Consider the following 24554-nt stretch of genomic DNA (forward strand, 5'->3'; position numbering starts at 1 on the left):
ACCCCACCCCCCCACCCCCCCACCCCCCAGGGGCTCCTCGGACAGACTGCTCCCGGGAGCCCTGCCGTGTTCCCTGTGGGCCCAGCTCCCGCCACCGGGCCGTCCCAGATCAGGCGACAGCAGGCAGGACTGTGCACTTGGGCCCCGGCCTCGGTGATGTGCCGCTGGGCCTGACTGGCCGGGAACTCGCCTTGCCCGGCGCCTAGGCCCTCACGGCCTGGATCCCTGTGTGGAGGGCCTCGCTGGTGGGGGCCTCCCCACAGTTTGCCCCCAGCCCGGGAGCTCCCTGGTAGTCTCCCCATGACTTTTCTGTGCTCTCCTGCCTGTCGCTTCTTCCCTGAGAGATGCACGCCGTCCATTTTCCACACGTCCCAGTGTGCCAGGCTCTGGCCGGGTGGCGATGGGAAGCCCGCCCGTGGGCGTCCAGCAGGCCCCAGGGCTGGTCTCGAGAGGCAGACCTTGAATGAGCCACTCGGCCCACCGGCCCCTAACTTGCCTTATCTGTGACAGGAGGGGACATGAGCCAAATGACGCCGAGGGTTCACCCAGCCCCTTAATTCTTGACTGGTTTAAAAATCTGACTTTACACGTCTGCAGTGTTCTGTTCTTTAATCCCTTTATTACACGATTACTAATCACTAGTGTTTACCGAGTGTTTACTGCGTGCGGGCACAGTGCCAGACGGCTGGCGTGCTGATTTCCACGGCTGCTTGAGTGCAGCACCATTTACACCCCGTAAAATCCACCTGTTTCAGTGTCTGGTGCAATGATCTCTAGTTTACAGAGTTGCCCCTCCCTCGGCTGGCGAGGTCGGTGTGGGTACTCCTGCCGCACTTGAAAACATCTTGAGGAAAGGGACGGCTGGGTGGCTCAGTTGGTTGAGTGTCCAGCTCTTGATTTTGCCTTAGGTCAAGATCTCACGGTTCGTGGGTTCAAGGCCCGAGTCAGACTCTGCGCTGACGGTGCAGAGCCTGCTTGGGATTCTCTCTCTCCCTCCCTCTGCCGTCCCCCCCCCCTCACTCTGCTTGTGTGCGCTTTCTCCCTCTCTCTCAAAATAAATAAAAAAAAATAAAAATAAAAAAGGTGAGTAGGGGCAGGGGGACGTCGAATGACTTGCCTGTGATCACAGCCGGTAAGTGCTGGTGTGGGCTCCTGACCGCCCTGCCTGCCCCATGCGAAACCCTTGGCCCGTTTTTTATTATTACTACGTGAATTTGAACATAATAGATTTAAATCCTGTCCTTGGAAATATAACTGCTCCCACCCAGAACCCATGACTGGGTCTGTTCTGTACCCCGGCGTGCCCCCCAAGGTCAGCCCCTTCACTTGAGGACGGGTTCCCACATCCTCCCGTCCCTCCTCTGTGGCAATCTGCCCCTTCACAGGAGGGACTCTTCCCCTTTCCTTACGGAGGTCACGAGCACGGTGTGCTCTCCTTTATTTGTTGTTCAAGTTCAAAGTGAACTCTACCCACACTCCACCTTTCTCACAGGAAACCTGGGTGCCACCCACACCCACTCCTTTAACTCTGATTTGTGTGTTCGCGTATGTGATTTCCACATCCGCCCCTTGCCGGTGCCGATGAACTCTGCACCTGGTCAACCGCCCACCCCCCCCACCCCCCCACCAGGAGTCCACTCCCCCCAGACACGTCCACGAGCGACAGGGGTTGTGCTGAAAGCTGTGTCAGGTGGAGAAGGGGCTTCATGTTGGACATCCTTAGACCTTTTGTTCTCAGAAGGCCCTTGTTGGCCAACCACCGCTGCTTTCTCCTTCTCTCTGCCTACTCCCCCTGCCCTCCCTGGGCTCGGCCACCTTGACAACGTTGTCCTTGCCAGACGACCGGTCCCTGCCTGCCAGCCCCACCCGAGCTGTGGCCCCAGCTCAGTAGTTTCTGAAACCCACTGCTCAGAAAAAAAGGCCCTTCCGTTGGGAGCCCAGCGCCCAGAACATTAGAAGGTAGCGCGGTGACCGGCGTCATACTCAAGTGTTGTCCTGAATCGGGGAGATCCCTCACTCCAAGAGGAGCCCGCCTTTCCCAAGAATTCTGGGGAATGAAATTTTCTCTACCTTGATGCACACGCCCCACGCCTCCCGTGATGTCATCGCCTGCCCACGGCCACCTCTCACCCAGGCGTCTCGGGGACATTTGGGCCTTCTCCTTCTGTTTGCCTGCCTCCCTCCCTCTCCGTACGTGGGAGCCACAGTCTGACCATAACTGTGAGTGGTACTCCTACTTCTGTGCCAGCAGATCTCCACCAAGGAGAAGAAAGGGCACGGGTTTTCTTACTTCTAGACCTAATTAAAACCAGGCCTCACGGTCTGGAAGACCTACCTGAATACCCAGAAATACCCTCCAGAAGGTTTGCTGTTCTGGCCGTGGACTTTTGTCCTTCCCTAATTAAACAGCCGCACTGGCGTGCTCGCACCGTGTGGAGGTAAACAGTTTCTTTATAATTCTACTCCCTACCTTTCTAGTGTTTATGGTCCCAAAGTACGTGGTCTCATTGTGTCCTCATAGGATTTTGTGTGCCTGTTTCAAGCCCGTCCTGTAACTGGCAGTCTTTACCCCAGTGCCACAGGGGCCCTGCTCCGTTAGCTTGTGGTTTCGTGTAAACTTCACTCTGTCCTTGACCTTCTGCTTTGCTCGGTGAGATCCTTTATACTTTCATAACCAGGCAGGCGGTACCGGTTTTGTTCGTATGTCCTTTATGAAGTGTGTGTGTGTGTGTTTCATGGTTAACAACTTAATGTAATACTCTGGATCATCTGGATGGTCCATTTTTTTTTTTTTTTTTTTCTTTTAAATCACCTTGTTGCTGAGATTTCAAGGCTAGCGTTTGTGGTTGTTACCATCGTCTAAGCCTCATGTTGTGCGTGTTCTCCTGAGCGACCCCAGAGCGAAGGCAGGGCCCTAAGGTTGTTAGGCCAGGGAACCTTGAGACTCCGGAAAACGTGTGTGCGACATTGGGGAGTTCGTGGCCCACCGAAACCCGTCCTTGGACCCCGGTAGCACTTCAGCTCCCCCCTGAAAGTAGACTCCCCTTGGGGAAAAGTGAACCCAGCAACCCACAATAACCTCTCCCTCATCGCAGGCCTCCGCTTTTGGGGTGAGATTGTCTAAATGAGCAGCCTGAGGGCAGCCGAGTGCAGAGGGAGCTGGAACCCAGGAAGGAGCCGCGGCAAAGCTGGTGGTCGCACAGTCACCCACCTCTTGCTGAGTGCCCGCGACTCGTGCACTGCCCCAGAGTGGGGGGATCCCGGGCAGGGGTTAAGGGCTCGGCGACTGGTGGGGACTGGAGCAATCCGGGGGCGGTCAGCGCGCTGGCACCAGAGTTCCGAGGGGCTGAGGGCGATGGCTGACGGGCAGGCGAAGCCCTCCTTGAACCCCGGAGTGGGCTCTCCCCCTTCCTGCCCTGGCTGCCCCAGCTGCGTCCTCGTCCCCAGCCTGGGGCTTAGCACAAGGACCTGGCCACAACTCCAGCCTCCCCTGTGTCACCGAGGAAGGGAACATGTTTCCTTGTTTGTAACACCCCTTGCAGGCAGTGTTTTAACTGGGTGGACCCAACTTGCCGGCACCCCCACGTCTCCAAAAAGCCACCTTCTTTGCTCAGCTGCCACCTCGACTCCAGGACCACGAGGTAGGAGCCCCACCGAGCAAGTCTCCGGACCCCTGGGGGAGACCTGGACCTCTGGGGGAGCCCTGTTGCCAGGGAGTGGTGGGGTCGGGTGCCAGGCAAACTGGTCGGCTCCTGTCCAGAGACTCGGGTCTCTGTCGCATCCCAGGTATTTATGGAGGCCGTGCCATGGCCCGAGTTCTTTCCCACCAACATCCAGGCCCATTGACATAGTTGTTTAATAATTATTAAATTTTAATTTAGTTGCAGTGGGAATGGATAGACCCAGGTCAGGAAGGCAGGGTTGGCTTTAGAGAGAGGACACTGTCCTCTGAGGCTGCCGCCAGGGTGGGAAGACCAGTGTGGAGGTGTGGAGGCCAGGCCTGGGGAGCTGACCAGGTGAGGCCTTATGCTAAGAAGGAGGTTGGCTATGCATCCGGGTGGGTAGGGGCTGGGACAGCTCCTGGCAGATGGCCCCAAAAATCACCAAGAAGGGAGCAAAGTGCTTCTATGCCCCTGATCTGGTTTTGTTGGGCATTCTCTTTTTTTTTAATGTTTACTTATTTTGAGAGGGAGAAAGTGCACACATGTGCACGCACGCATGTGGGAGGGGCAGAGAGAGAGAATCTTAAGCAGGCTCCATGCTCAGTGCAGAGCCCTACTTGGGGCTCGATCTCACAACCACGAGATCATGACCTGAGCTGAAACCAAGAGTCAGGTGCATAACCGACTGAGCCACCCAGGTGTCCCGTGTTGGGCATTCTTTAAACTGGACTGTGGGTGGCACAGGAAGGGGCTTTAGGCAGTGGGACCGTAATCCAAGTTCCCCCCACCCCCGAGTCGGGGAGCCCCAGGGGTACAGTGGAGAGAGCTGGGAGGTCTCCACTGGAGCTCGAAGATTCTGTGCAATCAGAGAAGTCCACAGTGGACCACAACCCTGCTAACGGGACGGATCTCACCTTATCATGGGACTCCCCCGTCGTAGCTCATCAGAAGCTGCACCCTGGGGAGGCCCTTTGAATATGAGCATGGAGAAACCTCCACTTGGAGCCCCCACTGCCCGCCACATCGCAGCAGCCACAGTAGGCGGCCATCTGGGCCTCTTTGCTCTTCCTCGCCGGGGCCAGCAGACTGAAACAGCCTTTGTGCCAGCTACTTGTGTCTTGCTCCCTGCGGACAGGGCTGATGCTTGTAGTCGAGTGTATGGCATTCAGTCCAGGGCTTCCACCCAGAAGTTAATAAATGAATGGTTTCCACAAACAGGAGGCCACGAAGATGAATTCGACACTCAACTTCAGTTAACTGATGGCAGCATCACGATGCCTTTGCTGCCCTTTATTTTTCTGTGCAAACCCTTCCCCCCAAGCCCCCCGCAAATGATGATGATGGCGTTAAAGGTCCATGTCACCCATCATGTCGTTGTTTTTTTTTTTTTTAATATTTTTATTTATTTTTGAGACAGAGAGAGACAGAGCATGAGCAGGGGAGGGGCAGAGAGAGAGGGAGACACAGAATCCGAAGCAGGCTCCGGGCTCTGAGCCGTCAGCACAGAGCCTGACGCGGGGCTGGAACTCACAGACTGTGAGATCACGACAAGAGCTGAAGTCGGACGCTTAACCAACTGAGCCACCCAGGTGCCCCACCCATCATGTCTCTTTATGTGACAGGGGGACAGGTAAAAGGTCAAGCACGTGAAGCAAAAGCTCTCCTTGGCTGACGGAACTGACCCACTCTACGGTTTACTCAAGTGCAAGGTGGTCATGGGTTGCCTGAAATGCCCCTCTTCCCTGCCCTTTCACACTGGGGGAAAAAGAGCAAATCAGATATCCCATCTGTGCGATCCTCAGTGTCTTTTTTTTTTTTTTTTTTTCAACGTTTATTTATTTTTGGGACAGAGAGAGACAGAGCATGAACGGGGGAGGATCAGAGAGAGAGGGAGACACAGAATCAGAAACAGGCTCCAGGCTCCGAGCCATCAGCCCAGAGCCTGACGCGGGGCTCGAACCCATGGACCGCGAGATCGTGACCTGGCTGAAGTTGGACGCTTAACCGACTGCGCCACCCAGGCGCCCCGGATCCTCAGCGTCTTTAATCATGGCCCGTGTTTACCTCATTCTTGTTTTCTTACGCATCATTTCCACCTCCTCGGACCCATCATTCCTTCCTGTGAGCTCTCTCACGTGTATCTGCTGTGACTCAGGACCCATCCTCATCACGGGCCTGTGCTGTCCTCAGATGTAGTCACGTGCTCAGGACGGTTCTGAAAAGGAGCTCCAAAATGGCTTGTTCTTCAAAGGACTAGAATCTACCGGAAGACAAACCGTGTGCCGGGAGCCTCGCTGACAAGAGGGGTGTCCGTCCGTCCTTTGAATACAGGCATTTGCTCCAGCTCCCGCTCTCTGTCCCTCTTTTTCCTACAATGTTAGCTCAGGCTCCTCAGGAGGTCTTTCGTCCTTTTTTCTCTGTCACATGGACCCATTTGTGAGCTAGAAATAAACTCCAGTCAGGCAAAGACGGGGCGTAGCACCGCAGGATGTGCAAATGAGTCGGCGAGAAAGTAGCCATCTGTCCTCAGTGCCACCATGGCCGATGCCGGCAGTGTGTGAAGACCCTGACCACGCGTGGCAGCCTCTTCAGAATTCCCCATGGGCTGGGTGGTCTTGTTATCCCTTGATTTTCAGTGTCCTCATCCGTAAAGTGGGAAAAGTATCTGCTTCGTAAGGTCGTGGGAGGAGAATATATAACCGTATGTCTGGAAACCCACTGCATGGTATCTTGTAGGAGCCAAATAAATGCAGTTTCTTCTTCTCCTTTACCCATTTTCCTTGTCTTTGGATTCCCCCCCCCCCCATGATGCTTTGTCACAGGCATTGGAGTTCAAAGAGAATACAAATTTTATCTTAACCTCTGCACTCTACTAATTTTTATTTGCTGTGTTTTATCTTAAATGTACATTATTCCATCCACCTTGAAGCTGCTAAGTAGCCCTTGTGAATCGACATGGGGTCTAACTGTTGTTAGCACACCATTTCCTTGTCAAGTCTAACCAGTGCATTTACACTGAAGTTGTGGAATGTAATGTGTTTGAAGGTCTATCATGGAAGGCTTCTTCCCTTACAAATTGGGATTCATTGTCAAGTGCTAAGTCTTTTTTATTTTTTTTTTTAATGTTTATTCATTTTTGGGAGAGAGCGCGAGTTGGGGAGGGGCAGAGAGAGATACACACAGAATCTCAAGCGGGCTCCAGGCTCAGAGCTGTCAGCACAGAGCCCAACACAGGACTCAACTGTGGGGCTTGAATTCACAAACCACGCGTGAAGATCATGACCTCAGCTGAAGTCAGATGCTTAACCGACTGAGCCACCCAGGCGCCCCAAGTGCTGAATCGTTATTTTCCCCAAAGAGTCCATACTTTTTTCTACTTAAAAACTTTAGTCCTTGTGTCTAAAATGAAATTCCACGTCTTGGCCAATTATGCCGTCTGCGTATTTATTTCTGGTTTCAAACAATCCGATTTTGATTGTGCCTTGGTGTAGTTTTCTTTGCGTGTCTTCTGCTTGATGTTGGTCTATGCTTCGTGCATCCGTGGATGTAGAGTTGCCATCAGTTCTAGAAAACTCTCAGCCCCAGCTGCTTCAAGTAGTCTTCTGCTTTCCTCTTTTTCCCCAGGGCTCTAACAGCACACAGGTTTGGTTGACTGAAGTCCCACAGCTCACAGATGTGCTCATCTTTTTTTTTTTTTTTAAGTGTTTTTATCTGTTTCATTTTGGTAGTTTCTATCCAGCATATTTTAATCTCAGACATTATATTTTAAATTCTATAATTCAGTTTACATCTTTTTTTTTTTTTTCAGTAAGCTCTACACCACATGTGAGACTTGAACTCATGACCCTGAGATCAAGAGTTGCACGCTCCACTGAGCCAGCCGGGCGCCCTCAATTTACATCTTTCTAATGTCTTCTGTGTCTCTCTGTACAGGCTCATGTTTTCTTTTCCCTTTTGGGGCATATGGAGCACACTGTTTTTAGTGTCCTGTTTCATAGTATCATCTGCACCATTTCTGGATGTTTCTATTGATGATTTTTCCATCATTATGGGTCATACTTTCCTGTTTCTTTGTATGCCTTTAATTTTGTATTGTGCTCCACACATTGTAAATTTTATGTTGTTGGGTGTTTTTTTTTTTAATTCCTTTATTTTAACGTTTATTTATTTTTGAGAGAGAGAGAGACAGAGTGCGAGTAGGGGAGGGTCAGAGGGAGAGGGAGACACAGAATCTGAAGCAGGCTCCAGGCTCTGAGCTGTCAGCACAGAGCCTGACATGGAGCTCGAACTCACGAACTTCAAGATCATGACCTGAGCTGAAATCGGAGGCTTTCAGGCACCCAGGTGCCCCTAAATTCCTTTAAATATTTTTGAGCTTTGCACTGGGATGCAGGGAACTTACTTGGAAACAGTTTTTCTTGAGACTTGATGTTCTGCTTTGTTAGGTGGCACAGAGCAGCCTTGAAGCCCAGGGCTGAAATTTCCAAGGAGACCTGGAGACCCTTCTCAGAGTCAGCGCAAAGGGAAGAAAAAAAAGGAGGGGAAAAAAAAAAAAAGATTGATAGCAGGATAGACATGCTTGTCGTGAAAAAAAGAACCATTTCTGAAGCCCAATTGGGAGCAAACATTTACACCTTGCTTCATAGTAACCAGTTGAGATCAAGCACGGGGTTAGAATGTTGTTGGCTGCGTGTTGAATCGCCCCCATCGGTGGTGAAGGACTGTGCTACATTCAGGCTTACCCACCGAGCTCCGTATATATTTATATTGTTTTCCCTTTTGTCTGGTGGGACACCATTCCTGTTACTCTTCTGTGTAACGAAGTTTAAATGCTTGTTTGGAAAACTGTATTTAACAGTTTAGAAGGCTTGATAGAAGGAATGCGTCAGTCTGAAGAGTACACATTGGATGGGAAAGAATTTCCTTCTTCTGTTTCTCCAGATTTTTCCGCCTTATTTAGCTTGAGATCTTCGCAGCTTGGTTCAAGGATTCTGGCCTCTGCGCGTTGCACGGTAGATACTGATCCAGATGATAAACCAGTGAACTACCTCAAAAGCACTCTCAATATTACGTTGGACAAAAAGTTTTGTACTTTTGACTTCACATAGCTTGTCGCCCCGTAAAAGGGTTAACGGCACAATTTTTAAAAAATAAATTAAGAAGTATTTATAGGAAAAAAAAGGTCTCATTCAAGCCTTGAGGGCAGAAGAGAAAGAGGCACACACACGAACCGCTCCGCCTGGTCCGAGAGAGTGGAGCTTGGCAGCTTCCTTGCTGCTGCCCCTCCGTTCGGCCTGAAGGCCACTGACCTGGCTCCCACGACAGACCACACGTCCGCTTCCCACCGCCGTCCTGCTTCATCAAGTCCTTTCAGTGCTCCAGCACACTTCACAGCCCCCTCTCCACCCTGGGGTGGTGTCTCCGCACGCAGGACCGGAGCTCCAGTAACTCCAGGATCTGCTCCTTGGTGGGCCTCTCGGGCCTCAGCCACTCACAGCACAGCACCCACCATGGGCTCAGGGCCTCCCCAGGACCAGGAGTCTCCTGGTGGGAGAGTCGCCTGAGGCACTGGCGGAGGATCTGAGGACGTGGAGAGTAGTTCCCTTGCAGCCTAGTCTCCAACTCTCAGGTCTCTTCCTCTTGCTTTGGCTCCACCCTCGTAATCTCCTCTTGATCCTGTGTACCCCAATGGACCAGAGTCTTAGGGGCTGTTAGTGATACGGCCATTCTAGCTCTGGAGAAGGCCCACACCAGCTGGAGACTTCCTGGGGCGCCCTGGAACAGAAGAAGAAATCATTCTGGTTCTTATCTCCCCGCCTCCTTCCATTTCTTAAACACACACTCAGCTTCTAAAAAGCAGCAAACCCTGCAATGCTTTCTTTCCCATCCCTCCCGAAGATCCTATTCCACGAAGAGTCCCTGGCTTGGAGAGACTCGAAATCTGGTAGATGGATATGTAGAGTGTTTTCTACAATACCAGACATAGGCTGTAGAAGGAAACAGCAGCAGAAGCAAAGGTGTTCTGGGAGCCCAAACGAAGAATCACCTTTGCTGCAAAGCCCAAGGTTCCAGAATCAGAGCCCAGAGGTGAACAGCTTTCAGTGCAAAGTTAACTTGCCTGCTTTCAAGGGTTGATTCTCTCGGAGGTAGTGGAGAGGCCGCCAACGACCAGATGACTTCGCCATCTTCACTCAAATTTCCGTAGTGGCCACAGCAAAAGTAAAATCATAATCCCATCTACGGAATGGTCCAAACGCCCCGGATCTGCAACAGGGCCCGGTTTACAGCGCTGCTCGCAGCAAGTCGCGGTCTCAAGAAAGGCGTCCAGCGCGGAAAATCCAGCAGGTAAGAGCCGGGGCGCCACCGGGGGCCGCACAGACTCCCTCCCACCAGGGCCACTGCCCAAGGACGAGGTGGAGGGGGGGCGGCTGAAGAAAGCAGCCACGTGGAGGTCCCGCGGCAAGCGTCCTTGCCAGTCACCTCTTCCCCCAGCCCCCGCGCACGCTTCAGTCCAGCCAGGGCAGAGTGCGCCTGCGCGGCCGCCCCTCCCAGAAGTCCCCAGGCGCGCGCGGCAGGAGGGAGCCGCCCAGCGGGGAGGCACCGCCCCGGCGTGCCCCGCGGCGCCCCGCCTCCTGGGCTCCTCCGCGCTCAGGGTACAGGCGGCAGCGCCCCAGCGGGAAACTTCTCGGTGGCCCACCCGCACCCTGCGGATCAATATAGCAGCCCCTGTGCAGGTGAAATCTGCGGGGCCAGCCTGCGGGAGTGGGGACCTCGGACTTGCTGATGGAGGAAATCCAGGATTGGAACCTGCACCCCAGCACCCGTTGTGCAGGTGCAGGCGCACAGAGCGTCCACATAGAATGCACGAGAACTGGAGCACACAGGCAGGAAGAATTCCACTGGGTCGAAAGAGGAAATCAAAAGCAAAATTACAAACTGTCTAGAAGGCACTGTAAGGAACACTCCTGGGTAGATCTGTGGGACCCAGCAGCGCTGGAGAGCCTTAATCACCTCCCCTGTTATCAAATGCAGATATGAAACAATTTAAAATTCAGCTAAAGCAACTTTAAGAGCACAGTGAAATCAGGCCCCCCAAAATAAGCCAGAGTGAATTAATGAAGGTTAAAAACTTCAATTAAGGACATGGAAAATTAAAAAATAGTAGAAGGCAGGGGCGCCTGGGTGGCTCAGGCTACGCGCAACTTCAGCTCAGGTCATGATCTCTTGGCTGGTGAGTTTGAGCCCCCGGTCAGTCTCTGTGCTAAGAGCCTGGAGCCTGCTTCCTGTTCTGTGACTCCCTCTCTCTGACCTTCTTCCTCTACTCACACACACACACACACACACACACACACACACACACACACTCTCTCTCTCTCTCTCTCTCAAAAATAAACATTAAAAAAAAATTTAAAAATAGAAGGCATAAATTCATATGCTGATTCCCTTGAAAATAGTAATATATAAGCTTATTTAGAACCTGATTAAGAAATAAAAAGGATACATGATGAGGGGCACCTGGGTGGCTCAGTGGGTTAAGCCACCAACCTCGGCTCAGGTCATGATCTCGCAGTTCATGGGTTGGAGCCCGACCCTGGGCTCTGTGCTGACAGCTCAGAGCCTGGAGCCTGCTTTGGATTCTGTGTCTCCCTCTCTCTCTGCCCCTTCCTCGTTCGCACTCTGTCTCTCTCTCTCTCTCTCTCAAAAATAAATACACATTAAAAAATCATTAAAAAAAAAAAAGGATAGATGATGAGAAATAAAGCATAACTACAGAATTGGAAGAGAAGAATTAGGGACCATGACATTCAGCTTTAGGGTATCCTATTTGAAAATCTATATGAACTGGATGATCTTCAAGCAAAATACAAATGATCAAAACTTGTGTGCACCAGCTAAGTGGTTGTAAGACAACTGTGATTCGGGGGTGGGGGGTGATACCCCAGGAAAGTGCTACAGAAGAAGTACATTCAGATGTAACATGAAGCACTACTTTTCAGAGGAAAATGACCTTTTAAAATGGGAACCATTAAAATGTTTAACTAGAAACCAGCCACCAAGTTTAATTTGAAATAAATGGATACCTCACCCAAGCTGAATATAATTTAATGTGAGGTTTTTTTTTTTTCCTGCAATGTATAGTTTATAGTTCTATCTAGAGGGGAAGGAAAAGCAAGAAAACTGTGTTCTTGTGGTGAATAGAGTTTTCAGGAATAAAACTGGACAATTATAAACTTGGATACTCATTCAAGCGTATCTTGAGCAAAAATATATACCTGAATCTGGGGCTGGGTTGAAGGTGAGGAAACACAAACACATAGTTCCCAGCTTTCAAGAAGCTAGAAAGCTGTGTAGTTGAGGGTATGAAGAAAATAAGAGAATATACACAGAAGGTTTGCAGCATAATACTGGCTTCCTCTGAGCTGTGGGGTTGGAGAAACAAAGGACCTGGGTATGTTGGTTCAAACAAGTCATGCTTGAACGTTTGAATTTTTATGATGAACCCCGATGTAAAAGAAAATGCCAAAGCGTTTCCCTTTGAAGAGCTAAGTGCCTGGCAGAACCTGTCAGACCCATTACCTGCATTTAAAGAAGCAGCAGTTTCAGTGTTGGGGACTCTGAATGCTGGAGGGGGTCAGAACGGCCTGAGATAGTGACCTGGCCCTTAAAGGAGTCAGCACCGCACAGTCGCTACCTAGGGACAGCGATTAGACCAGACCCTCTTTCCTTTGACTAAATAATCCTGGAAATTCTTTTCTCCCTTGGCTTCCATAATGTGTGATATTCCAACCACTCTACTTTTTTACTACCTTTACCCATTTCTCCTTGTATTACCTGTAAGTGTCACGAGGCTGAGCCCCAAGTCCTCTCTGTCTGTATTGGACACATCTGTGACCTTATCACCTCTGGCTTTGGTTATCACCTTTATGTGGGATGAAGCATGAATCTGAAACGCCTATTCCTCACCCACACTTTAGTCTATACTCACGACGCAGCTCTAGTCCAGTGTCTCACTGGATGATGAGTCCAGTGGGTAAAAATGAACTCATCATTTTATGTTTATTCCCCTTTCTTACTCTCCATTTCTGCCCCAACAGTTTTCATTGAATAAATGTCTGTCGTGATCCTCCAGCGTCAGGGCACTGTTCTAGACCCTGGGACACGCTGGTGAACAAGACGAAGTCCCTGCCCTCGTGGGGGTTTGTATTCTAGGGGTTTCTAGGCCCAGCAACATCAGCCTCACCCAGGAGCTTGGTAAAAATGCAAATTCTCAAGCACCATCCCAGACCTACTGAGTCAGAGACTGTGGAGGACTGGTCAGGCCACCTGACCCAGCTCTCTAGGTCACTCAGGTAGGCTATGATGTGAGCAGCCGTGTCCTAATCATCTTGGACTCCCTCCCCTCTTTCCTACCTGACTCTGAAAACTGCTCTTTTGGCCCTCTCCAACCCCATCTTAGTCCAGAACCTTCTCAGGTTTGGGTCACTGGAAAACCTCTGCATGTGTTTTCTGGCTCCAACAGACGAAGGGAATGCTGTTAGATGACACATTTTTCTCAAATCGTGCTTTCGAGACGATGATCCCAAACCTACCGTGAATTCCTGAATCATCTATTAAAGGAAGTAATAGCTTCTTTTGGCTTACAGAGCTGCATTATACCCTAGGGCTGCAGTAACAGAGTGCCACAAATTAGGCGGCTTCAAACAGAAACTATTCTCTCTCAGTTCTGGAGGCCAGAAGTCGAAAGGAAGGCGCTGGCTGGGTGGCTTCCTTCCATGGGCTCCAACGGTAACGTTCACACCTCTGGCAGTCCTTGTGACCCCTTCACATGGCTTCTCCCTGCTTGTGTCTCTGCACATGGCCCTCTTCTTTTTTTTTTTTTTTAATTTTTTTTTTTAACGTTTATTTATTCTTGAGACAGAGAGAGACAGAGCATGAACGGGGGAGGGGCAGAGAGAGAGGGAGACACAGAATTGGAAGCAGGCTCCAGGCTCTGAGCCATCAGCCCAGATCCTGACGCGGGGCTCGAACTCACGGACCGCGAGATTGTGACCCGGGCTGAAGTCAGACGCTCAGCCGACTGAGCCACCCAGGCGCCCCAATGGCCCTCTTCTTAAAAGGACACCGGTCCTACTGAATCTGGGGCCTATTCTACTCCAGTATGTCACCATCTTAACTAATTACACCTGCAACGATCCTATTTCCAATAAGGTCACATTCCGAGCTACTGGAATGAAGACTTCAGTATATCTTTTTTTGGGGGGTGGGGTGGGGGACACAATTAATGCCTAATACCCCTCACCTAAGAGCAAACCTGAGCTCTGGTATCTTCCGGTGTTCCCATACACCGTGCTTCCCCCATGCTGTCTCTGTGCCCGGGGGCACGTCTTTCCTCCTTCCTCTCCACCTGGAGTCAAGAATGCAACTAGTTGCAAGAGGCCAGGCAGGCAGTTCATCCGAATGAGTGACGCGAGCTAGGTGGTAAATGACGACGTGACACTTTGCTCTACCGTCAGGGACCCAGCGGAGATGAGTGGGGACAGGGGAATCTGGAAATTTCATGCCGAACCTAAAGGACCCGGACGCTACTCTATTCCTGCTAAGTGCTCAGCGAAGGCATGTGGGTCCCACGTGGCCACATCTGAGTTTTCAAGAGATGCCAAAATCTAGCTCTTGTGTGAGATGTGAAAGACATTTCCTCATTTTAAAATGCTGGCCATTGATTCAAATAAGAAACAAATGGCAGGAGCGGGGGCGGTGGGGTGTCTACAGTCCTACCTGGCCCAGGGGCCATCCTTTTCAAGCCTATTACTTACACAAATACTTCCCAAGGTCGCAGGCCCACTCAGTGAGTGACTTACCACCATTTCAGTCCTTTTAAACTCATATTCGTGTGGGCGTGCGCTAGGTGATGCTCCACAAAGACCCCACAAAGAGCCCCTGCCTGGAGAGGGACCCGGGAGACTTACACACTCAGACACACACGTGAAACAAGCTGGTACGTGCTTATGAGTCAGCACTAGCTCCACAAGCTAAACAAGACGACAAACTTAAAGATGCTGGTGGCAATTCTGGAGGGCTTCCCAGAGGAGAGGACTTTCGAAGCTACTCATAAAAGGATATGCAGACCTGTCCAAGGAAGAGGGTGGCATCACCCCGCTCCTCTGAAACCAACCCCCGCCCCGGGAGGAATATTTTAGATTGAGGAGAACATGTGTGGCCCACACAGGTCACTCCCGGGGCCCAGTCTGGTCCCCCATTGGGGCTTCGGTGACTCCAGGAGGAACCGGGTCTCGTACGAAAGCTCCCGGTCCCGCGCAGGACAGGGAGCAGGGGCGTCCTGTGCCATCGGGGTCGGTCATCGCGGGCCCGGAGGACCGGCAGTTCACAGCCCCCCCGGAGGGAACTGGACCCGACCCGACGGGGACACGCGGCGGGGGCGGGTCTCGGGCGGCGCTCGCCGGGAGCCGGGGCGGGGCTCAGCCCCGCCGGCCCCAGGCCGCACCTCCGAGGGTCCGCTCCCCGCCCCGCTTCCCGGAGGGGCCCAGGCGCCAGGCCCCGGCCCTACGCACGTAGCGGGCCTCACCTCCAGGCCACCCCGCTTCCCGCTCCACCGAGGCCCCCTCCTCGGCTGCCAGGGCACAGCCCCAGCTCTTCGCGCGCCGGCGTCGCACCCTCCCGGGGGTCGTCTCTGCGCAGACTCCGCCGGCCCCGCCGCGCCCCACCTCCCGGATGCTCGCGGCGGGGCGGGGCGGGGGGGAGGGGGTAGCCTCCGCGCAGACTCGGTGAGCCCCTCCGCGCACGCGTCTCGCCCGCTCTGGGAGAGCCTCTGCGCAGACTCAGTGAGCCCTGCTGCGCCCGCTGGGTCTCGTGCGGGTTGAGACGCAAGGAGGGACGTGCGCTGCACAGGGTCGTGCACCTGCTGATCCTCCCGGGTCCTAGACCCGTTGGCGCCCAGGCTGTGGCCCGTGGGTCCGGGTGGGCGACCCCAGCGAACAGGTTTACATATTTGTTCCGATTTTTTAGTCCCCGCCCGCAAGACTTTGTGGCCTCATTTGTTGATACATCCTATCTGCAATGCCCTGTCAAAGGTTTGGCGACTTGGATACACAATGATAGGGTGATGTTTTAAAGGGCAGGTTCTGAAGTGAGGCCAGACACTCAAAATCGTGATAAGGAAATGACAGATAAAATTAAATTTCCTTATAACCTGCAGTCCATTGACAAATACTTGCGATAGGCAGAGTAGGACATTTCTCCAGGAACTCCCTACTCCCATTTATTTATTTATGTTTAATTTTGAGAGAGATAGAGTGTGCGCCCGGTAGGGGCAGAGAGACAGGGAGACACAGAATCTGAAGCAGGCTCCAGGCTCTGAGCTGTCAGCACAGATCCCTACAGGGGCTCGAACGCACAAACCTTGAGATCATGACCTGAGTTGAAATCCAGATGCTTAACTGACGGAGCTACCCAAGCGCCCCAGAAACTCCCTACTGTCTTAATGTTTTGCTGAGGGAAAAATAACCTTTAGTTTGACAATAACTAGGCCTACAGTATCCTGTGTCTTTTTTTGTTTGTTTGTTTTTATTTATTTATTTTTGAGAGAGAGGGAGCGCACAAGTAGGGGAGGGGTGGGGGGGGGGGGCAGAGGATCTGAAGCGGCCTCTGTGCTGACAGCAGAGAGCCCCATGTGGGGCTCCAACTCATGAACCGTGAGATCATGACCTGAGCTGAAGTCTGACGCTTAACTAAGCCACCTAAGCACCCCAAGAACTCTTCTTTCTGATGCCTTCTGGGCTTAACATGGTTCCCCTGTCAGCAGCGCGGATTCATCATGGAATGCATTTGTCCCACAAATATCTATGGAGTGCCCAGTCCCTGCCAGGCACTGGTGATGTGATGAACGTTGAGCCAAACCCAAGGCCCTTTCATGGAACTTGAAATCACGTGGCGGAGCTATTTAAGCAATTCCACAAATATATATAAAACGAGAACTGCCATGGGTGCTGTGGAGAGTGCATACTGCCCCTAAGAGCTTATAAAAGGACAGTCTGCGAAGGCTTTCTGAAATCGGGCTTTCTGGAAGGGCCGGGCTCACGAAGGACTAGGAAGTAATAAAAACCCATCGCTAACAACACAACTCGGCTCCTGGAACAGGAACAGGGGTGGACTGAGTTCGGGAAAGGCCAGGATTCAGGGATTTAAACTCTGTCATAAGGACGCCATCTCTTAATTTTGCTTTTCTCTGTGTTGACCTCATACAGTTGGTTCCCCGTGGAGACAAGGTTCAGTGCTCAGGACCTCATGGGCCGCAATTCACAGGGAGAGGACTCTGATTGGCTCTGCGTGGGTCACATGCCCAGTCCCGGGCCAATCACTGTATCTAGCGGATGAGGCACTCTGATTGGCCAGCTTGGATTCCCGCGGGGATGCAGCAGGGAGCCGCGTTGCTAGGAGACCTCTCAGTTTGATGGCTAGAGAAGACAGGTGTGAGGTTTAGAAAAAGGAGACCGTTCCTGGGGCGGGGAAAGTAGCAGGTGTCCAGCCTGGGCCAGCGTGGGCGGACGGCCGGGTGCGCCCGGAGGCTGCACAGCCACACGCGCTCTCTTTGGCTTTATCCCAAGGGCAACAGACACCTGCTGGGGGTTAACCTGGGCGGGGTAACCTGTGAGGGTTGGGAGCCCCAACCCACTGCGACCTCCTGAGAGCCGGCCCATCCTGCTGCGAATTCTTCCCTGTGGAAGCAGATAATGAAACGATTGTTGTTTTCAGCCAGTAAATTTGGGGGTCACGTGTAATGCGGAACATGAATCATTATCGCTATCACATTTTCGGCTTCGTGCCAGTTTTCTCTGTCCTATTCTCATCTGTCAATGGCTTCGCTTGTGATTCAAGCAGTTTCCCCCGTCACTTTCATGTACTTTGTGAAATCCTTCTTTTGTTGGAAGAGTTGGCGTTTTACTTTGTGATAAATTGTCATTGTGCAGTATTTCTGTTTGACCATACTATGTTTACATCACCCGATGTAATCTTTTGAAACTTTTCATTGTCAATGCAATGATTGTAAGTTGCCTTCAAAATCTTCATAATTCACTGTGGCTCCTAATGGTCTAGAATCAGCAGCAAACATTTATTGAGCAGTTACTATGCACTGCCATTTTTTCTGCACGCTGTCTTAAAAATCTCTCGCCTTGTATGTGAGAGACAAGGCAAAATCATGAAAGGGGAGAGAAAGAAAAAGATCTTTAAATACAGAAGATAACCTATTAAGTTGCTTTAAACATTGTTTTGCCGTTTTCGTTTCCAAAAAGTCCTTTAAGTAAATGGCTCAATTTTCTGTCTGAATTACAGAATAACCCCCAAATAAAATATGGGCAAAATATTCAGTTATTTTTCCTTAACAGCAAAGGCCATTTTGCCCATATTGTGTGGACCACGAGGTGGCAGTGGTTTCTTGCCAGTGGTGATTTAACAGATCAAAACATCTTAAATACATCTTTATTTTTAGACAATAGAAAATAAACTTACTAGTTCCAAGAGAACCACATGGCTTTAGGCCATTCCTACCTTGTGGACTAAAAGTCTACCTTGTGAAATAAAAGTCCATAAAATCAAGTTAAATTTTATTTCATTATTATTTTATTATTTTATTTATTTTCAGAGAGAGAGAGGGAACCAGTGGGGGAGGACAGAGAGAGGTGGGCAGAGAATCTGAAGCGGGCTCTGTGCTGACAGCAGAGAGACTGACACGGGGCTCGAACTCACAAACTGTGGGATCATGACCTCAGGTGAAGCCGGATGCTTAACCCACTGAACCACCAGGCACCCCTCAAGTTAAATTTTTAAAATTTTTTATTTTTAATCTTTATTTAGTTTTGAGAGAGAGAGAGAGTGTGATCAGGGGAGGAGCAGAGAGGGAGACACAGAATCCGAAGCAGACTTCAGGCCCTGAGCTGTCAGCACAGAGCCCGACACGGGACTCGAACTCACAAACCGTGAGATCATGACCTGAGCCAAAGTCAGGCGCTCAACCGACTGAGCCACCCAGGCGCCCCTCAAGTTAAATTTTATTTTATTTTTTTTATTTTATTAAAAAAAATTTTTTTTCAACGTTTATTTATTTTTGGGACAGAGAGAGACAGAGCATGAACAGGGGAGGGGCAGAGAGCGAGGGAGACACAGAATCGGAAACAGGCTCCCGGCTCTGAGCCATCAGCCCAGAGCCCGACGCGGGGCTCGAACTCACGGACCGCGAGATCACGAGATCCCGCGAGATCGCGAGATCGTGACCTGGCTGAAGTCGGACGCTTAACCGACTGCGCCACCCAGGCGCCCCTCTCAAGTTAAATTTTAAAGCAAGTTGCAGAACAATAGTTATACTTCGTCCCTTTCTCCCTCACTGCCTCTCTCGCTTCCTTCCCTCCTTCCACCCACCACACGCCAACACTTGCTAAGTCACTGGAAATACCGGGGCGAACAAGGCAGCAGCGGGCCCCCACGGATCTTGTGGCTTCTACATTTGGACAGATGCATAGACTGATCGCGCTTTCTCGTTATAGTAAACAATACTGGAAAGAACATCTTTAGATATGTGCTTGAGTTTCGTTAGCGCAGTGGTTCTCAAAGCGTGGCCTGGACCCTGAAATCAAAACTATTTTCATCATAATACTAAAATGTTTTTGCCCTTACTCGTGCTTACTCTCTCATAAATGGACAGTGGAGATTTCCCGAGGCTACATGGTATTAATATTGCAGTGGATTGACTGCGGAAGCAGATATGAGAATGTTTTCTATTAAGCCAGACATTAAAGAGACTTACAAAACTGTAACACAAGGAGACTCTTCTCACTAACTGCTTTTGTTTGAGGACATGTAACTATTTTAATAAAAATGTTACTTATATTAACATGGCTGGATTTATTGTTATTTTTAACGCATTAATAAATATTTTGAATCTTTCTCAGTTTTAATTTCCAATAAGGTAAATATCAATAGTTTCTGCATGAGAAAAACCTCTTTGGTGTCCTCATTTTTTTATTTTTATTTTTATTTTTATTTTTGGGACAGAGAGAGACAGAGCATGAACGGGGGAGGGGGAGAGAGAGAGGGAGACACAGAATCGGAAACAGGCTCCAGGCTCTGAGCCATCAGCCCAGAGACTGACGCGGGGCTCGAACTCACGGACCGTGAGATCGTGACCTGAGCTGAAGTCGGACGCTTAACCGACTGCGCCACCCAGGCGCCCCTGGTGTCCTCATTTTTAAGAGTGTAACAGAGACATCGTACCAAAAGGTGCAAAAACCACTGTTCCTGGGTCTGTTTGCTGAATTGGGGTTGCCGAGTCACGTGGGTGTCCACATTTTCAATTTTGCCAGTTGGCTGCCCAATTGTTCTCCAAAGTGGATAAAACTGACTCATTTTTTAACGTTTTATTTTATTTTAGAGAGAGTGAGAGAGAGTGCAAGCAGGGGAGGGGCAGAGAGAGTAGACACAGAATCCGAAGTAGGCTCCAGGCTCTGAGCTGTCAGCAAGAGCCCGATGCGGGGCTCGAACTCACGGACCATGAGATCATGACCTGAACTGAAGTCAGACACTTAACCTGCTAAGCCACTCAGGCGCCCCTAAAACTGAACTTTAAAAAAAATCTTGGGGTGCTTGGGTGGCTCGGTCGGTTAAGTGTCCGACTTCGGCTCAGATCATGATCTCATGGTTTGTGGGTTTGAGTCCCGTGTCGGGCTCTGTGCTGACAGCTCAGAGCCTGGAGCCTGTTTGGGATTTGGATTCCCTCTCTTTCTGCCCCTCCTTCCCCTGCTTGCTCTCTGTCTCTTTCTCTTTCTCAAACATGAATAAATGTTAAAAAAAAAAAAGTTAAAAGAAATCTGTATATAAGTTTTCTTTTTTTCTGGCAAATCTCAAATTGTGAAGAATTGTGGAATTACTTTAAACTAGGACAGTGAGGGGCGCCTGGGTGGCTCATTCGGTTAAGCATCCGACTTCAGCTCAGGTCACAATCTCACGGTTCGTGGGTTCGAGCCCCGCATTGGGCTCTGTGCTGACAGCTCAGAGCCTGGGGCCTGCTTCGGATTCTGTGTCTCCCTCTCTCTCTGCCCCTCCCCCACTCATGCTCTGTCTCCCTCTGTCTCAAAAATAAATAAACATTAAAAAAATAAAATAAAAATAAACTAGGACAGTGATACAACAGAGATTTTTGATCTATGAAATATTGGTTGAATATCTTTTCTAAACAATAGTGGGAAAGGCAGGGTAGTATTTCTTTTTAATGTTCTCAGAGGAAGTTTATCTTGGTCACTGAGAATAGCATTGTGGAGAGGACATTAAATGTGTTGGGAGATTTATTTTTGTTTGGTACCTCATGGGAGGCAGAAATGTACCAGCTATGCAAATAAGGTGTTTTTTTTTTTTTTTTTACCATCAGGAAAATGTCATTTTTCGTAAATACCACCTTCTGCAATTTTTATTAAAACCAAAGCCATTGGTGCCTGGTTGGTTCAGTCAGCGGAGCGTGCAACTCTTGGTCCCAGGGCCCTGGGTTTGAGCCCCATGTTGGGTATAGAGATTACTAAAAAATAAAACCTTAAACAAACAAACAAACAAAAACAAAAGACCAAAGCCATGTTCCACTGATAATGAATTGTGGGGAAAAAAAAAAGGAGGGGGGCATGATCTCACCTTTTGTGAGTTCGAGCCCCGTGTCGGGCTCTGTACTGACAGCTCAGAACCTGGGACCTGCTTCAGATTCTGTGTCTCCCTCTCTCTCTGCCCCTCCCCCGCTCACATGCTGTCTCTCTTTCAAAAATAAGAAAAAAAATCATTAAAAAATGGTTTTTAAACGTAGAGTCATCTACTGTTAAAAAAAAAAAATTCACATGGTCTTAGTTTATGGGTCACTTTGTAAGTGACCAAGGTCATTTTAAGCAATTTAGTGTCGTTTCCTCATTGTGGCATATTTCAATTGTTCAACTGTAGCTGATCTAAAACTTTAACTGTGCTTAATTTTGGCAGCGAGATGTGGGTAAACATAAAAACTGAGTTTTACAATCGAAGGATCAAGACGCAGCCATAGTAACTGACTGCTTCTTACAATGGTTTTGCACGCAGTGATTGGCACACGCAGCTCTACTCAAACAAAATGTGGCCTCGGTCGCGGGTTACCTGCAGGTTTATAGTGGAGGGCTTCTGCAAGCCCGGGATGAACGGAGGTGAGGTTTTATTCCGCAGCTCGGCAGAGCATTTGCACGTGCACTCAGGGAGGGCGGAAGAAATCGCGAGGGACGCAAGCCCATCACAACTCGGGACACGCGTGTGAGCTGTAAGGATACTACTGATGCAACACGCATGTCACGAACAAACGTAAACGGGTGTTTATCTGCTGTCTGGAGATTTTCCAGCCTCCAGTGGAGCTAACCGAGGGAACTGTGTCTTCGGTGGAACCTGCGGTATTTACGGTGTCAAGAGTCAGACTCCCGGCAGGTAATGGGTTCTAAGGTGGTTGAGCCAGGCGTGAATAGGTTCCAACCTGGAATTCGGTAGAGAGGGTCCTTTTCAAGGGGAAGCTAAATCAGAACTTCTGGTCTTAGCCTTTTGGATTACTGCCTTTATTTGACTCCCCGTAAGCGGTACAGAACTTGGCGATTGTCTACTTCAGCTATTTATTTGATAGAAGAAAATGAGCCCTAGGAAGGATCACTTATTCATGCATTCATCTGGAAGATAATGGTGACCCCCACTCTGTGCAGACGCTGGATAATTAGGGTGAACATATAATGTATCGTCCAAACCGGGACACTTTTGAGAGTGGAGAGGGGGGTGCTAGTCATTACAAGGAGACATCGAACGAAAGCCAAAACCGTCCTGGGCATACCTGAATCTAGACTCGCCCTAAGACATAACCCTCGTCCTTGAGGGGCGCAGTACCCAATGGGAAGGAAAGATGTATAACCGGAAGGCGAGGGGAGTCATGCACTGTGAAAAGTGCGAGGGAAATGCTGAGGAAGGGTCCCCCAGCCCAGGGAGGAGAGACCTCCGAGAGAAAGCCAGGCTCCCCCTGGGTGCTAAGTTTAGGGGAGTCACAGTGCATCAGGTGGGGAAGGAGGAAAAAGGGTGTTCCCAGCAGAACAAAGCCTTGGCGTCATTTTGATGCTTTGGGGGGAGGGCATTGGAGGTGCGAGAGCTGCAAATGGTTTCCCAGGGTCAGACTGTGTGACCGGGGAGACAGCGGGCACTGAAACGAGGCCTGTGGGGAGCAGGTTTTCCGGGCCTTGCATGGTGTGCGAAGGTGTGTGTGGGTTATCTTGCTGAGCACAAGGGAGCCACTGAAGGATTTAAAGCAGGGCCTTGATCTAATCAACTTTGTGTTCTAGAAAGCTCACTGTGACAGCAGGTGGTGGCTGCACTGGGAGAGAAGAGGAGTCAGGCGGCTTTTGCAACAGCCAGAGGAAAGTAAGGCCAAGGGTAGGCAGCGAAGGCGGGGACGGGCCTTGCGCGGCAGAGCTGAAAGCATGTGAAGATGGGGTCGTGTTACTAAAAACCCGGAGGTCGCGCCTACATCCAAGCAGGGCTGCGGACAGGCGCTGGAAGCGAGCCGTTCGGGTGTGGACCCTTCCCTTCTCTCAGCTGGGGCGGGACCTCCGCAGCGGGGCCCACCCTGCGCACTCGCACCCCCTCTGGCGGAGAGCACCTGCTCCGCTCCCAACAGCATCAACCAATCAGTCTCTGCGCCCGAGGGAGTGAGAACCTCTGATTGGCCACGCCGGGTCACATGCTCGAGCCCCGAGGCGGGAGTGGGCGTGGTGAGGCCCCGCACACGTGGCGCCCACGGAGGGCGGCGGCAGAGGCTTCCAGGCCTGCGGCTGGGCTGCGTGCTCACCACCCCTCTGGAGAGGGCCGCAGAGCGAGGTCAGGGAGCTTCCTCCTGGGTCGGGAGGGAGTCTTGTGCCGCCGAGAGCCTGAGACATTTGCTGAGAGTATGGACGGAGTTGCTTTGCCTCGAGAGGGAGGCCGGCTTCAGCCTCCCTCCCTGAGCCCTGTGCCAAAAGATGCTCTCCCGTTCCCTCTCGCCTGGAAGTGCGCGGGCAGAGGGGAGGCAGCCGGCGCTGCAGACCCCGACCTGCCTGTGCTTGGGGTGGTGGCGTGGAGCTCCACGTTACTCTCTGGGCTGAAGTGCCGGCTCTACAGCGGCCTTGGCTTCGGGTGCATTTCAAGGTAATTACAAACAGCATTCCACCTTCCCCTAAACACTGCAGCGTACGGGTCCTTAAGCATAGCGGAGCGTCTGTTTACACTTTTTCTTTTGAGGTAAAATTTACTCAGATTGAAATGCAAAAATCTCTTTTTTTTTAAAGTATATTTTTATTTTCATTTTCATTTTAGAGAATCCCAAGCCGTCTTCATGCCCAGCACAGATCCCAATACGGGGCTGGATCCCACAACCCTGGGATCATGACCCGAAATGGAAATCAAGAGCCTGATGCTCAACCAACTGAGCATCCCCACCCCCCTCCACAGGTGCCCCGAAATGCGGAAACCTTAAGTGTGCATTCCTGGAGTTTTGACAAATGCATATGCTTGTGTAATCCACACCTGGAGGCCTTTTATTACCTGAGGGTGACCAGAACAGCCAATGGGACCCGCCTGGGATTTTGCCAGAGAGGGCAGGTGAGAACTGGCCCATCGGAGTGAAACGCTCAGAGCTCGACCAGACTAGCACTCCTTCTGTTGCCTTTACTGTTATGATCCCCATCTGACCGCCAGTCCTCTGTCCATTTTTTGTCAAAACCCCATAAGAGAAGAAAGGTGAGTGGTGGAATCTGGACACCAGCCTTTAGCCTGAATCCCCTAACACCTCTGAAATTGTAACGGAAACAAAGGCGAATA

The 24554-nt window shown here is 50.8% G+C and overlaps 1 protein-coding gene across 1 annotated transcript; it reads right to left on the reverse strand.

Moving 5' to 3' along the window:
* Positions 1 to 8474: 8474 nt before the first annotated feature.
* LOC121015761 (uncharacterized) lies at positions 8475 to 15914 on the reverse strand. The gene is made up of 4 exons (XM_040452948.1): positions 15892 to 15914; positions 15247 to 15477; positions 9781 to 10561; positions 8475 to 9437 (listed from the first exon to the last, which is right to left on the reverse strand). The coding sequence occupies exons 1-3, from the start codon at positions 15912 to 15914 to the stop codon at positions 9850 to 9852; spliced, it is 966 nt and encodes a 321-aa protein (XP_040308882.1). The 3' UTR covers positions 8475 to 9437; positions 9781 to 9849.
* Between the last annotated feature and the right edge of the window lie 8640 nt (positions 15915 to 24554).

The sequence above is a fragment of the Herpailurus yagouaroundi genome, unplaced genomic scaffold (genome assembly GCF_014898765.1).
Source record: "Herpailurus yagouaroundi ecotype Mexico unplaced genomic scaffold, PumYag 208, whole genome shotgun sequence".
Lineage (NCBI taxonomy): Eukaryota > Metazoa > Chordata > Mammalia > Carnivora > Felidae > Herpailurus > Herpailurus yagouaroundi.

Coding starts and splice junctions, on each gene's coding strand:
- LOC121015761 (XM_040452948.1), bottom strand. CDS start 15,914: ATGTCCTACTCTGCCTATCGCAA. Junction 15,478..15,891: donor TCCTACTCTGCCTATCGCAA/GTATTTGTCAAT, acceptor AGGCTCTCCCAG/AGCGGGCGAGACGCGTGCGC. Junction 10,562..15,246: donor GGAAGCGGGGTGGCCTGGAG/GTGAGGCCCGCT, acceptor CTTTCGACCCAG/TGGAATTCTTCCTGCCTGTG.